General features: G+C 36.6%; 1 protein-coding gene across 3 annotated transcripts in view; it reads left to right on the top strand.

Annotated features, from left to right (window-relative positions):
• The window catches only part of LOC149804499 (poly [ADP-ribose] polymerase tankyrase-like), a 201083-nt gene that overhangs the window by 157860 nt on the left and 27342 nt on the right, over positions 1–15881 (top strand). For all 3 annotated transcript variants that reach the window (XR_016416027.1, XM_089940712.1, XM_089940711.1), the window contains 4 exons: positions 3960–4098; positions 5928–6049; positions 9971–10052; positions 13433–13610. Coding sequence is in view for 2 of the 3 variants with exons in the window: in XM_089940712.1 (XP_089796838.1) it covers positions 3960–4098; positions 5928–6049; positions 9971–10052; positions 13433–13610 (521 nt within the window). In the remaining variant the exon portion in view is untranslated. The remainder of the gene's footprint in view (positions 1–3959; positions 4099–5927; positions 6050–9970; positions 10053–13432; positions 13611–15881) is intronic.

Below are 15881 nucleotides of genomic sequence, written 5' to 3'. Positions count from 1 at the left end.
TCTATAACACGGTCGGGTTCTATGGCTCCCAACTTCTGTGTTATAGCAGGGTCACACTGTGTGTGTGTGTGTGTGTATATATGTACATATATATATATATAAAAGCAGTACCAATGCCACATTTCACCGATTATGCCGATTATTAAAATTGCCAATTCCGATTATATCGTTATTATTTGTTTTATAACAATGACTGGTTCATAAACTTATTAGTGTAATGCAAACAGGTATTTTGCTGTGTGAGTTATAACAAGGTCGTTTATGCAGCAAGTGAATTGGAACTTCTATACAAAAATAAACAGAAACCGGATTAGGAGTTATGGTTTGCCAAATCAAGATATAAATGAATGAAAATGTATTAAGCTAGTCTTTTAACTTATGTTCAGTGATGCAAGTCTCCATTACTAGATTTCAATAGATGACTAAAAAGTGTCAATAACGATAGCCCAATAATAATTAAAATTAATAATACGCATGCTTTAAGACTAAAGTTAGATGTCACTGTACACTGGCTGCAGCTAATACTGAAAGCCTAGTTGAGGTAGGTTGTATTTAAGCAAAAGTAACATGTCTTCCTACTCGCCATGTAACATTCCACAACAATCCGAAAACTGGCCTGCGCCACTAAATAGCTGCTCACTCTGAACGTTTGAAGCTAGTGCAGACAAGTTGCATCTAGCTAATTTGGCCAAGTAGAGAAACTGAAACCTGTGAGCATTCCACCAGCTATATATGTCTTCTTCTCGTGGCAACAGAGGGCTGGCCAGATACAATTCAAGCATTGCATCAAACGGCGTAATCCACTTGGGTTGTTTCGTTGACAGTACAGAACGGGTTTGTCCCAGGCCACAGAAAAGAAATCCCAGAGACACAACGTTGATGGTTAAGTGGCATTTGTTTCAGTTTCAGTTTTTCTCATTTTTTGGTCTGGGGTTCCTCCAGCTTGTCAGCTGATGCAACTATGATGCATTCTTTTCTAAGCCATTCTTTGGATCTGGTCACAAGTAATTTTTTGCTGAATAGGCATTGTTTAAATTGTGGATCCATGATGGTGGTCATGACAAGCTTGTTGTTGCTGGCAACGTCAGCAAAGTGTGTTTTCAGTGACATCAGCATATCACGATGCATTGTCTGAATACCTTGACTCGCTTCATGCTCTAGTGCCAGCAACATTTGGAGAATTTCAGCGTAGGAAGAATGATGGATACTGTTTGGCTATCACTTCTTTGGTAATGTCTGCAAATGGGCCTAACATGTCCACAATATTGTTAATCAAGACCCACTGTTGGGCTATTAGGCTAGACAGGTCACAGAGAGTAGCATAAGCCCCCAAGACTTGTGTTTGTTCATATAACGCAAACAACTTTCTGTATGTAGAATTTCAGCATGTCGGGACGTCCTAGATGAGTTGCTTATGGGCAACGCCAGATGTTTCCTGCTGCTCCTCGAGCTGCTGTTGTACCAGGATGGAGTGCCAGAACTTACTGACTATGGATCGCAAGATCGCCAAAACCTCTTTGACAGCTCATTGCAGCGTGTGTGCAAAACAGCTGATGCTGTTGATTTCAGCCTGACGCATTGCTTAAACCATGTTTGCACTTCTGTCCTACAGAAAATCATGGATATGAGATTTTGGGAATGTTTTATTCCTCGCATAATTTGTCCAGTCTGCTCGCCAAATATTCTCCTGTGTGTGATTATTGAGAGGTGTCGCTGCTAAAATCACCCGTTTCCGCTGAAAGTCTTCCATCAGCCAGTGTGCCATAATACTCAATAATGCTACGCTGATGGACGGGTCTGACCACACATTAGAGGTCAAACTAGGTCATATTGGGCAGAAACTAAATCACACTTCTTGCTATATATCACCTTATGCACGTCGGGTATCAAAGATGTGGAAAAGTACTTCTGACATTGAATTTCATAGCGCGGTTCCTCTTTGGCCATCAGACATCAGAATCCAATGTCTTCAACAATGGATAATGGTTGCACATCTACTGCTATGAACTCTGCAGAAACTTTGTGCACACTAATAGCTCTTGGGTTGTCAAGTGCAAGTGGTTGATTGCATTCCATCATGGCGTCAATAGTCTGAGTACAAGGAGTTGCTAAAGCTGCTGAGGTTAACTGCGCAACATCCTCTTCTTTTTTATCTGCCAGAAACGCCATGTTCGATGATGTGCTTGCAGCGCAAGTGCTGGACAAGATTTTATCTCATATAGTTTGTAGAATCCTTTTAACCTCTGGAAATGCATGCTTTGCAAAGTGTGTAATTTACTTTGGACTCGTCGACTGCATTTACTATGAAGTAATTCCAGACTAAACTTGAGTGTATTTGAGTTTGACATTATGCATAGGCTTGGTAGTATATTTAATAGTGTACAATCGCTAGTCAGTATTAATAATCCAATCGATTCGCGCTCTTGAAACATTGTTTTAAATCAAGTAAGTTACTACAGTGTTGTCCACGTGGCAGGATGGATGCATGCACTACACTGCAAGTTGCGCACTGAAGCAGCTCAGCAGCTGGGGTATCCAGGGGTAACATCACTGGTGCTGGCATGCCAAATATCAATGCTGCATAAAATTTGTATGTCAGCGTTCAGCTGCTTCAGCATGCAACCACTATTCGTTGATTAGCAGCATTGCAGGACTGGCTAAAGAACAGATTAACTATAGTGAGTCATAGTTTAGTAGTAGTTGGAAATTTCGATAGCTATCTAATCTGCCTAGGTATCTGCTAATGTTTATGCTGGAGCGGGACCCCGAGTGGTCTAAAGCACTCTCCGTTACGGATCACTGCCATCTCACCTCTGTCTGTGTTGGTTCGAGTCTCGGATTCGGCTAATGTGGGTATGTGAGAAAGCTTGCCAGTAGTTTCTCATGGGTCGGTGGTTCTTTCTGGGGTTTTCCCGGGTTCTTCCTCCACCATTAATACTGACCGCCATTTATAGTCTATCGTGTGCTGAAAAATGGCGTGAAACTCCACAGCAACAACAACAACATGTTTATGCTGGAAGTTCAACAGCCACATGCCTCATTGACTGGTTGGCTGCTGTGATTGGGATTAGTGCATGAATGGTATTGATAATTTGTTGGGTGCAGACAATCAGTAGTAGTTTACAGCAAATGTGTTAAAAAGTATTAACTTTTAAGAATGTATTGTCTTTCATTTAACCCCCAAATTAAATGTTTGTTCCTTAATTGTCACTGTTTAATTCCGATTTAAAATTCAAGTTATGTCAGGATAAAATGTTATAATTGAATTTATATTTTGGAAATTTGTTTGCATCGGCACCGATTATTTCTGTTGATACCGATTATACGGATTGTTCTAATAATTGGCCCAATTATGAGTTTGACCGATTAATCAGTACAGCTTATATATATATATATATATATATATATATATATATATATATATATATATATATATACTGAGAGAGAGACAAAAAGAGCATACTAGATACACTTTATTTAGCTGCTGAGTAAGGGGAAGTAACTATAGCTCTTTAAACTCATTTTTATTTAGCCATTATCATAATTTCATTATCATTGTATATTTTGAATCAAATACCATGAATATAATTTCAGTTGGTGCTTTATCACTCTTTTGCCATTTTAGCATTAGTAGATGTAACAATTGGATACTTTTAATATAAATGTTTGTTTCACTTGTAAATGTTACTCATGCACTAGATGCACCTATTACAAAATGGCATGATATTTAGGAGGAAACTGAACACTGACTTCAAAAGAAGTCAACCCCTCACCATTCTACTTTTGAAATAATTGAGATACTATACTATTGATTTTCACTTAGTACACACTGACTTCTCACTAATTCATCATGTATGGAAAGCAACAGTTTATTCATTGTATACAGTTTCTCCTTACTAGTTAAGTTTGTGCATTTTCCATCCACTGTTTTACATTTTGATACTACTTTCTTTTGTCAGGTTTGAGAATCAGCCCAAGAAGTACCGGTTGATACCTCGTGACGACAAGCCAAAGAAGGTACACAAAGTGAATTTCAGTTTGGAAACAAGTAGTCTTTCCAAGTTGTCAGCAGAAGTTCAGGATATTATCAAGGAAATGGTAAGAGTTCTTAATTATCTCTCAGATTGAAGGAGATATTCAACAAACCTGCTTATGTATCACTTCTAGATTCATCAAAACTCAGGATGGTAAAATCCAAAGTGAAGTTTTGGACATGTTTAAGGGTTTTAATTTATTATTTGCTGTACTTATATTTGAAGAATGAACCTTAATAATTGGATGCACATCTATTGTTACTGCACACATGCAACCAAGGAAGGTTACTGTGACCTACTCTATTTTTCTTTACTAACATAACATGTTCAAACTGATGACCATATGTACATCTGAGCTTACACAGAAGTCATTTTCTGATCAATGCAGGTAGAAGTAGGAAAACATGTTTATTCATTGGGAAACTTTTCATATCAGTGATTACAAATTATGATAGGTCTCACTCCACTATTGTGCATGTGAATGAGTAGGGAAATCAGATGAGTGGACTGCATGCTTTTCATGTGAATGAGTAGGAAGTTAGATGAGATGACTGCATGCTTTTCATGTATTGTACATGTGAATGAGTAGGAAGTTAGATGAGATGGCTGCATGCTTTTCATGTGAATGAGTAGGAAGTTAGATGAGATGACAGCATGCTTTTCATGTATTGTACATGTGAATGACTAGGGAACTTAGATGAGATGACTGCATGCTTTTCATGTATTGTACATGTGAATGAGTAGGGAAATTAGGTGAGTGGACTGCATGCTTTTCATGTGAATGAGTAGGAAGTTAGATGAGTTGACTGCATGCTTTTCATGTATTGTACATGTGAATGAGTAGGAAGTTAGATGAGTTGACTGCATGCTTTTCATGTGAATGAGTAGGAAGTTAGATGAGATGACTGCATGCTTTTCATGTATATTGTACATGTGAATGACTAGGGAAATTAGATGAGATGACTGCATGCTTTTCATGTATTGTACATGTGAATGAGTAGGGAAATTAGGTGAGTGGACTGCATGCTTTTCATGTATTGTACATGTGAATGAGTAGGAAGTTAGATGAGTTGACTGCATGCTTTTCATGTGAATGAGTAGGAAGTTAGATGAGTTGACTGGATGCTTTTCATGTGAATGAGTAGGAAGTTAGATGAGATGACTGCATGCTTTTCATGTGAATGAGTAGGAAGTTAGATGAGTTGACTGCATGCTTTTCATGTGAATGAGTAGGAAGTTAGATGAGTTGACTGCATGCTTTTCATGTGAATGAGTAGGAAGTTAGATGAGTTGACTGGATGCTTTTCATGTGAATGAGTAGGAAGTTAGAAGAGATGACTGGATGCTTTTCATGTGAATGAGTAGGAAGTTAGATGAGTTGACTGCATGCTTTTCATGTGAATGAGTAGGAAGTTAGATGAGTTGACTGCATGCTTTTCATGTGAATGAGTAGGAAGTTAGATGAGATGACTGCATGCTTTTCATGTGAATGAGTAGGAAGTTAGATGAGATGACTGCATGCTTTTCATGGATGGCCTCATACTATGCTTGCAACATAGGTTGTTACTCCAGGGTAACACAAAGCTTGTTACTTTAACCAGTAAAATCTGGCTTCTCTATGTGGTTATTGAGTATAGCTTTTAAAGCAGATTTTAGGAACCATAAATTAAATATATAAAAATGTGAATCTCAGCTTTTTGTCTGTTCATTAAAATACCTCTACTTATATCACAGAAGAGAATGTTCTTATTTTATTGTTAGAGGCCCACATGGCATGTCACAGCATGCATGTATATGGCTTGACAGCAGGTCAGCATAATACTGGCTGTTGTAAATGCATGTTAATCTCTCGGAAACGTTTCATTCATAGCAATCTTGTTGATAAAATTTCAGGCAAATGTGGGTATGATGGAAGCAGCATTGAAGAAGGCTAGTGTGGAGGAAGATTTGATGCCCTTTGGACGGCTCAAACGAGAAGCTCTTATTGAAGCTAGGAAAGTCTTGCAGCAGCTGGGGTAAGTGATGGTTTCATGCAGATGACCAGCTAGCTTTTTTTTAAACATTTATTTAACATTTAATGTTATTTATTTTTTATATGTGTGCCATTTTGGCAGTGAATTTTTTCTTTTCTGTATGATGAATTTTTTCTTTTCTGTATGATGACTACTACAGCAAATACCATTGCCACACTTTATGGATACCTTGCACATGTGGGTAGGAAAGAAGCATATCAGTTTTGGGGTCAGAGGCCAACATCTTTACAACTGAGAAATAAAATGGTGTCTGCACAGTAAGTTTAGTGTAACATCACAGATCAAGACCAACTTTTGCAGATAACTTGCACTTGGGGTTAGGTAGAAGTCCAGTGATTTTGTGGTCAAAAGTCAAAGTCACTGTTACTGCAGCTGAAAGAAGAGAACTATTTTCCAGACAATAATATTTATTCTTTGTCACGTACCAGTACCAGACTTTTGGTTTATAGCTTGCATACCTGGACCAGACGTATGTGCATAGCTGGCACATTGGGTAAGGACTAACGTTGGTGATTTTTGTGTCCAATTTTCGAAGGTCGGGTTTACTGTAACTGAAAAAGAAACATGGTTTCTACACAACAACATTTGTTCTTCATCACAGGCTTTATGCATAGCTTATATTGGATATGGAAGAAGCCCATTGTTTTGAGGGTTCAAAATGGCATCGGTCAAGGTCTCTGATTGGAAAATTGTAATAAAAAAAATAATAATAAAAATGCAATGAGTGTTCTGCATCATTCTCCCAGATGAAACTTTGTGGATTGCTTGTACATGGAGTAAAGATGAAATCTGTAGATATGGGGTTGAAAGGTCATGAGGACTGAAAGAAGAATGTTTATATATGCCTGCTGTTGTTGTTGTAGGTTTTAACGCCATTTTTCAGCATGGCGGCCTGTATTAATGGTGGAGGAAGAACCTGGAAAAACCCCAGAAAGAACCACTGACCCATGAGAAGCTACTGGCAAGCTTTCTCACATACCCACATTGGCCAAGTCTGAGACTCGAACTAATGCAAACAGAGGTGAGATGGCAGCGATCCGTAACGGAGAGCACTTTAGAACACTTGTTGCCCCTGCCTGCTGTTAGATGGAGCATTATTATTATGTTATGATGCCCATCCATATTTCTGTCTGTTGCCAAGTTCTTGTACTTACAATAATTCTTCTCCATCATAAAAAGTTTCAAATTTTGTAAATGGCTTGCATTTATTGTAGGAAGTGTACGCTTTTGGCATAATCATTACATTTATTTTCACCAAATTATGTCTTACACTAGATTGTATACGGAGTACACTTTTTTGTACAGTTAAAAATAAATAAAGCAATAAAATGTTTAGTCATTTTTATTATCATCTCTTTGATTCTACTCGTATAAATTTTAGAATATTGTTTAAAAGGTGACTGCTTCATAAGGATAATGTAAGAGTACTTTTCTTATGTGCTATTTATAGCAACTGTATATGACCCATTTCTAAGAGAACAGACAGGTTTTTTCATATGTGAACTTTGCTTCACAGTTCATTTCATTGATGAGCTAGTTAGTGAACCAGTCTGTACTTTTAAAGAAAATGGCTCCAGATGTTAAGTGAAATGCTTTATGGTGTGAGTTGTAGATGTTATCTGATGGAAAATGTTGGAGCAGATGGATCAGTTCAAACTTCAAAACGATGAATCAACACTGCTTTACAAACTTTAAAAGAAAATGAGAATAATGTTTTACAGCACTCTGAGCACCTGTCTGTGATCATTACAGTACATTACAGTATTTGAGATCATGATCATTCAGCATAAGTAATACATGTTGACTAATTAAAGTGAGTGCTGAATATAAATAGTTTTTCAGTATATTTTGTGTTTGTATTCTGATTCTAATCCATATGGATTTTGCCCTTTTTAAAACAATTTTGACCAGCTGCAGAACCAGGTTAGTTGTAACAATGTAGCTTATTCATACTAGCTGTAAATTGTAATTCTGGCATGTAATATATTGATTCCACTTTTAATGCCCAAATTACGCTTTCTTGCCACTTATAATAGCAATAATTATGCTTATGCCTCTCAGGAGGTTGAAATGTATGCTATTGATTTGGGGGAGGGGTCAAAGATCAAAGTCACTGTGACTAAGATAATAAATTTGGATTCTGTACAATAGTTCTACTTTTTCATTGTATACCTGGAAAAATTTTGTGGAAGGCTTGCGCTTGGAGTAAGGAAAATGCCTATTGTTTTCGAGTCAGAAAGGTGAAAAGTCAGGGTTAGATCTTGAAGGAAGAAATGTGGTTTCTGCACAGTGACATTAGTTCTTTGTCACACGCCTGAACCAGAGCTTGTTGATGGCTTACACTTGGGGTAAGAAAGAGATCTATTAATTCTTGGTTGAAAAGTCTGTGGTCAAATTGACTGTGACTGACAGAAGAAAAGCTATTTCTGCCTACAAAACTATGTTATCTAATTGCAGATTACTTTACATAGGTCAGGTATTTGAGGTGCTATTTTATAGTATTCTTGTTGCATCATAACGTAAGCTCTAGGCCACATATCTTGACCAAAATTATTATGTGTCATGTACTTTTGTTTTGGAAGAGGTCTTTTGATTGTACAGTTGAAAGCTCAAATTCAGGGTCATTGTAGCTGAAAGAAAGATGTGTTTTGTATAAAAGCTTTGATTTTTGAGTAAGTTCCTTTACCAGACTTTGTGGATGGCTTGGTTTTTGGGTAATAGCTAAATCGCCTAATATATACTGAGCTCTTATATTTGATAGTCCATTTTTATTAAGCATAACATTTAGCTCATTTTCTTTTGTGGTATTTTCTGTGTATGCACATAACACAGTATGTAATTGCATCATGCAGAGTACTGAAGCTATTAGCATAGGCTTGATCACTGATCTATATTTCGTGGTTAAGTGATTGGTGCTTATCTTTCAAGTGTTCTCAGATTCTCTAGGTTAGGGTTTGTATTAAAGTCATTTTTAAAACACTTGTAAAGTCACACAGGTTGGTATTAAGATGTAGGAATCTGTGGTTGAAGGGAGAATCAACAATGACTGGTTCCCAATGAATAAAAATGAATTTACAATGTTCATGACTTACACTCAAGTAACCGCTCTGGTTGCCCAGTGGTTAGATTTTCTTGGAAGCAGGCGGTCGTGGGTTCAAAACCCGGCCAAGTCATACCAAAGACTTACAAAATGGTACTAACAGCTGCCTCGCTAGGCACTCAGCATTAAGCAGTTCATGTTAGAACTGGTCGCCCTGGTGTCAGGATAATGTGACTGGGTGGGACATCATGCCACATGTCTGCGGCATGATTCCCCAGTGCTAGACATCACTATAAACTGCCACACTGCAGACATCGTAGTGCTGTGACTGAAAAATTGCTAGAGCTACGCCAAAAATCCAAATCTCATACACACACACACTCTCCAGCAATACTTCCTTTCGTGTTTCATTTTATGCTATACTATATACAGCTTTATTTTCCTATTGTTCTGCCCTGCCATATCTTTATAGTCTTATCTATGTCAGTCTAGTCTCGTCATGTTCATTTCAAATCTCATTTTCTACTCAGTAACATTTGAAGGACTTTAGGACCCTATTTTGTTTAAGGTTTTACATTAGAAAGATATGGGTCAAATAGGATTTTGTTTTGTTGTATCATACTGTTAGAGCATGCTTGTTGAACAGGTAAATTTCTAGTTTAATTATGTGCCTTGAAAAATGAGTAATTGATTTCACTGCAGTTTTATGCACATGTCAACATTCCCACTAAGACAAGTAAATATTGTTTGAATTCATACCATCCAGGTGACTTCAAAATAAGTCAGATTAATTACACTCCTTTTTAAACAAGTGAATTATCATCGGCCACTTTTTTAAAGTGATGTGCACTCTTCCTTTTCAGAGAATTGATACAAACTAAAGTTACACAGAAACGGAATTTTACAACAACAAATGTAGAAGACTACCATAAAATATGTGAAGGGGTAAGTAGAGACTTTGATATTTTGTCATTTGGTAGTAGCTAAATTAACCTCACTGGATGCACCATGGTTTACAAGAATACAAGCGGGTGTGAATTTATTTACGCTGATATCTGATTTGTTCTTAAATGAAAATGGTGTCATGGAGCTGGGGAGCTGGGTTAAAAGTTGAAATAGCTAAAGTGCAAATGAGTGGATATTTGTGATGGCTTCCGTCTCAAGTTCTGAGTCATACAAGCATGTGTGAATTTATTTACACTGATATCTGATTTGTTCTTAAATAAAAATGGTGTCATGAAGCTGGGGATGTGGGTTAAAAGTTGAAATAGCTAAAGTGCAGATGAGCGCATGTTTGTGATGGCTTCCGTCTCAAATTCTGACTCATAAGTCTTAAATTAAGAATTAATTTCTTCACTCATGTGTCTCTTATCAGATCATATCATTAAATTTATATTCTGCTCTGATACAGAATGCTTCCTTGCATTTACCAGTAATTCTGTGTTAGAATGTATAAACGGAGTTCTCCCTCATACATTTTCTGTGCACAAACCCCTGGCCCTCCACCCCCACCTCCGACAAGACATGCCCATCTTTATTCAAGCACTTTGCATTCTGTGGCAGTCTGCTACATAAACTAGGCAGCAGTGATTTACCTTAATTATTGCACTAATCAGGTGTGTCTAAGGTGCTTATCTTTACAGATCACTCAGATTTGTCCACTTGGATTCAAGTCTTGGCTTGACCAACATAGGTATTTTAGTAAGCTTGCCTGTAGCTCTATGCAAGTTTGTGGTTCTTGTTGGGGTCTTCACAGGTTCTTCCTCCACAGAAGAGGACCAGAGTAGCCAAGTGATTTAAAGTGCTCACCTTACAGATCACTGCCATCTCACCTCTGTCTGCATGGGTTTGAGAAAGTTGGCCAATAGCTTCCCATAGGTGGTGGTTCTTTTTGTTGTATTCCTGGATTCTTCCTCCACGAGTTATACTGACTGTCATGTGTAGCCTATCTCTTGATGAAAAAAGACATTAAACCCTATAAGAACAACATTTTCCACAAAACATACTGGATGCCCTGTGTAGCCTGTAATGTGCTGAAAAATTACAATAAACTCACAAAACCAAAGGATTTTATGCTTATAAAATGGTTAATAAATAATTATATCTTTAAGGAAATTAATGTGTTATTTTCATTGAATTGTATGTCTGTGTTGAATGGGGTCGTAGTTAATCTGTGAAACTGGCAGATGGATTTCATAAATAATAATAATAATAATGAGGACTTTGTATAGCACCTAAAGTCTGATAATACAAACCCGTTTGTTTGTACCCCCCTACCGATTTAAATAATGGAAACCTTTAATGTGATAAAAAGTGCAAGAAACTTAGTCAATTCATTCATTGATTTATAGTTTCTAACCTGACTCTTGAGTAGAGTGGCCCTAACACCGTCATCTTATGCGCGTCTTATGCTTAACAGAAGTTTTCAGTGCAATAAACGGACATGCTCGGATCCATTTCCAGTTTCTGGACAAGTCCATTTTCAGCAAAGGGGTGTATCACAACTACAGATGTACATACATAAGTCACTGCTTCCGATATTTACAATGTCGAATCAAGCAAAGGAAAATGACAACTACGCTTTTCATGTGGATTTAACAAGCGGTTTAATTTCTATGTTCATGTATGCAGAGGGATATAATTCCAAATTCTCAACATTATGTAATTTACTCAATTATTCAGCATTTGCAGAACAGGATGAAATACATCATTATGTTGTCTGATGGAAATAAACTAGCCTATAGTGTACGCAATATGGCACTGTGTTAGTATGGAAAGTCTGTTAAGCATGAAATGGTGCAGGGGATGCCAGCATTAGTGCCATTCTGGTCACAGTCAGGTTAGAAATTATAAATCAATGATTCTTTTGACTTAGTTCTGTGCACTTTTTATCACATTAAACTTTCTCGTTTTTTTAAATCGGTAAGGGGGTACAAACAAACGGGGATGTAGAGTCAGACTATAATCTTTAGAAGCTCTAAGCGCATTACAACATTAAACAACACCTATAACATAAAAAAACATATAATGATAAGATTACAAGAAACAAACACCATGAAATTAGAAAACAAAAAAAAACATGCTGAAATATTTAAGGTAGGAAACATTACTAGGTCTTTAAGTTTGTTCTTGCAGTCGAAATAAGTGAGTTTTAAGAGCACTTTTCATACAGACTTTTCATTCCTAATCTAGTCAGCTCTACTTGTCACAGACCAGAGAGCTTATGGAATGAACATCTGTTAGACATATCATTGCTACTCATCCTAAATCTTTAAGGTTTGCCATAAATCTTAGCATACACATTCATCTTTTTTTTTTGTTGGTCTTCAATGAAAATAGTGCCAATTGGACACCTAATATGGCCACCACAGTGACCATCTTGAAAATCTTGTTAATGTTTTTCCCCTGAACAGACTTTTATCTACACAAAAAGTTATCTTGTTATTTTTAGTTGGTTTTCAGTGAAAATTTTGCTGATCTGATATTTCTTCTTGTTGCTGCTTCTTCTAAATCAAAAATCATATTGACATATGGATCCACTAAAAGACATAATGCTGTCTAGTTGGTCCTAAATGAAAATTGTATCAACCTGACATCTAATATGGCTACCATGGCAGCAGTATTCAAAACTCTGTCACTACTCTGCCAAAACAGACTGATATTGACATGGGTGTTTCACCAAAGACTTTTTATGATGTTAAGTAATTTCTAAAGGAGAAATGATGCTGACGTTACATTCAGTATGCCCAACACAATGGCCATCTTTAAAATCTTATGACTACAACCTCCTTAATGGATGGTCATATTGACACTGGGTTTAGTTCAGAAATGATAATGTTTCAGAAAATGACAGACAGGTCCATGTTACCATGTTACTATATGATTGTGCAATCCAAGTCAAGAATCTGTAATTCCCACTGTGTCCACGTATGAGGGTTAATTTTAACATATTTTACACTAACATGCTGGCTGTGTTAAAGAGGTGACCATCTTAGAGAGACGAATTCTTTTGAACACAAACTCATCATTGCCAAGGAATTTTGGCCATTAACATAGGTGGCTGCTGGCCAGGAGAGATGTTCAAGATGGTGACCATTGTTATGTTCAGAAATACAGCTGATTAAAAAAAAACCCCAGCAATTATGACCAGATAGAGATGACTGTCGATGCCCAACTTAACAATGCTTATATGAAACTAATGAATGTTAGAACTGGATTTGATGAAGGTGCTTTAGCAAAGGAAAGCTGTAGCACAAGAATTTAATCTTTCCTTTTCCACGTAAATTACATAATTAATTTTTTTTTTTTCTTCATTTAATTTCTAGATTGCTATGTTGTCAACTGAGTACTACAACCTGGTTCCCCAACATGGGTATGCTTATGACAGAATAGAGCCAATCAGTGATCCACGCTTGTTGAAAAAACAGCTGTCCATCATAGCCAGTCTTCTTGACATTCAGTTAGCCAACCAGATACTGCTGGGAACACAAGCCAAAATTCAGGGTAAGAAAAATGTCCATTTTATGTAAATTGCACATAAAGTTGTTCAGTTTGTGCTAGATGTTGATAGATACTATCATATACAGTTCAGTCAGTGTGTATTGATGGTATTAGATACAGGTAAGATTATGTTGATAGATGGTGTTTGATATAACTATATAGTGATAGGTACTGTTAAAAACAACTCAGTTGATGTTGATGGATGGTATTATATACAACACGGTCGCTATTGATAGATACACTGGATACAACTCAGTCATGTTGATAGATGGTTGGTACTTGATACAATTCATTTTAATACAACTCAGTGTTGTTATATGTATTAGATAAAACTTGTTAGATGGTATTTGACCACTCTGGTGGCCTAGTGGTTAGAGTGTCCGGCAGAGTCATACCAAAGACTTATAAAAATTGTACTAGTAGCTGCCTCACTTGGCACTCAGCATTAAGAGGTTAGTGTTAGGAATCTTTCTCCTTTTTTGAAGATAGCCATAACATTCGCTGTTTTTCACATATCAGGAGATGCACTTCTGGTAAATATAGCTCAAGGATCTTAGCTTTAATCATGTCTGGACCGGTGGCTTTCTGTGGGTTAATTTTTTGCTATAAGCTGTAAATGCTTTCTTCAGTCAGTTGGATTTCAGGCATTGGTAGGTAACAATCACCATGTAGGCTTGGTAGGTCACTTCTTGTGTGAAGACTGACTGGTATTTATGATTACTATGTTGGCTTTGATGGATGCTTCTGAATGTAGTTTCCCCATGGTCCTTGAGGGGTGCCACACCACAGTTGTCTCTACGCAAGGACTTAATGTAGTTCAAAAAATTTCTTATCATTGTTTGGCTGTTGTTCTTGATTTGGATTTCTAACTTCTGTCAAATTTTCATTATATCTTCTGTAGGTCTGCCATTCTAAGCATTGGGATCTTGCTTTTGCTTCTTGGTAAAATTTCCAATCTCTTTCCATTCCTGCTGTTTTTTCTCTTGCAAACAAATTTGTTGCATCTTATGTGTTGGTCTTTAATGGATCTGTCTATCAAATGCTTGTTTGGCTTCTTTCCAGATATGGCCTTGGATGGTATAAATTTATCCATTAACCATTTGACCTTCTCAAAACGTTGCCATGGGTTATTTGCACGTTAGCAGTTTTAGGTTGATAAGAAAGGTTGTTAAACTAAATTTGATTGACACATAATTCATACATGCCAACCATTACACTTTAGGCATAATCATTAAGCTTTTTTCATCAAATTACATTTTACTCTTGCTTGTGTATGGAGTTTTTGGTACATAAATTTTTTAAAAATAAAATAAAGCTATTGAAAGTTGTTTTTGTTATTTTTATTATCATCTGTTTAATTCCACTCATAAATTTAAGAATATTCTTAAAAAGATGACTGCTGCATAAGAATAGTATAAGATTGCTCTCTTTCTTTACTGTTTATAACAAATATGTAAGACCCATTTCCAAGAAAACAGACAGGCTTCTTCAATTTGATCTTTGCCTCAGAGATTCATTATATTGATAATATAGTTAGTTAGCAGACCAGTATATACTTCTAAAGAAAATGGCACCAGATGTTTAGCAAAATGCTTTATGGTGTGAGTTGTGCATGTTATGTGAGGGAAAATGTTAGAACAGTTGGTTCTTTTTGAACTTCAAAACATGTCAGATCAGAAAAAAGGATAAATCAAAACCACTTTACAAATAAAAGTAATGTAATCCAGCACGCTGAGTACATAATCATGCTCATTTCAGAATTTCAGCCCATGCTCATTCAGCTAAAGTTGCAAATGTAGACTACTTAAGGTAATTGCTGAATATAAATAATTTTTCAGGATATTTTGTTTTTTTGTATTCTGGTTCTAATTCATATGGAATTTGCCCATTGTAACAAGAATTTTGACCAGCTGCAGAACCATGTTAAAAGCCAGAACAGATGTATCTTTTTACATAGTTTTTTACGTGCTGTAATTCTGGCATGTAATGTATAGATTACACTTTTATGCCCCAAATAGGCTTTTTGCCACTTAGAATAGCAATAATTATGCTTATACCTCTTTGGGTGGTGGGTGTTGGCATGTGTGCATTATACCCTGTAACAAACATTATGTCATAGTTGAACCTTGAATTAAGGTAGTTTTACAAATGTGTGCTTAAAATATGAGATACCCCGAAAACGGCTGATTCCCAGCAAGGTTCATCTTCAGATGGTGATTTTGTTCAGCAAATACAGGCTGATGATAGTTATGATGATAATATTTTTTAGTTATG

This window comes from Sinohyriopsis cumingii, chromosome 2, assembly GCF_028554795.1.
Source record: "Sinohyriopsis cumingii isolate HCF-2022 chromosome 2, ASM2855479v2, whole genome shotgun sequence".
In the NCBI taxonomy this organism is placed as follows: Eukaryota; Metazoa; Mollusca; class Bivalvia; order Unionida; family Unionidae; genus Sinohyriopsis; species Sinohyriopsis cumingii.
Note: the sequence above shows the minus strand (reverse complement) of the source record. Positions and strands in the feature narration are given on the sequence as shown.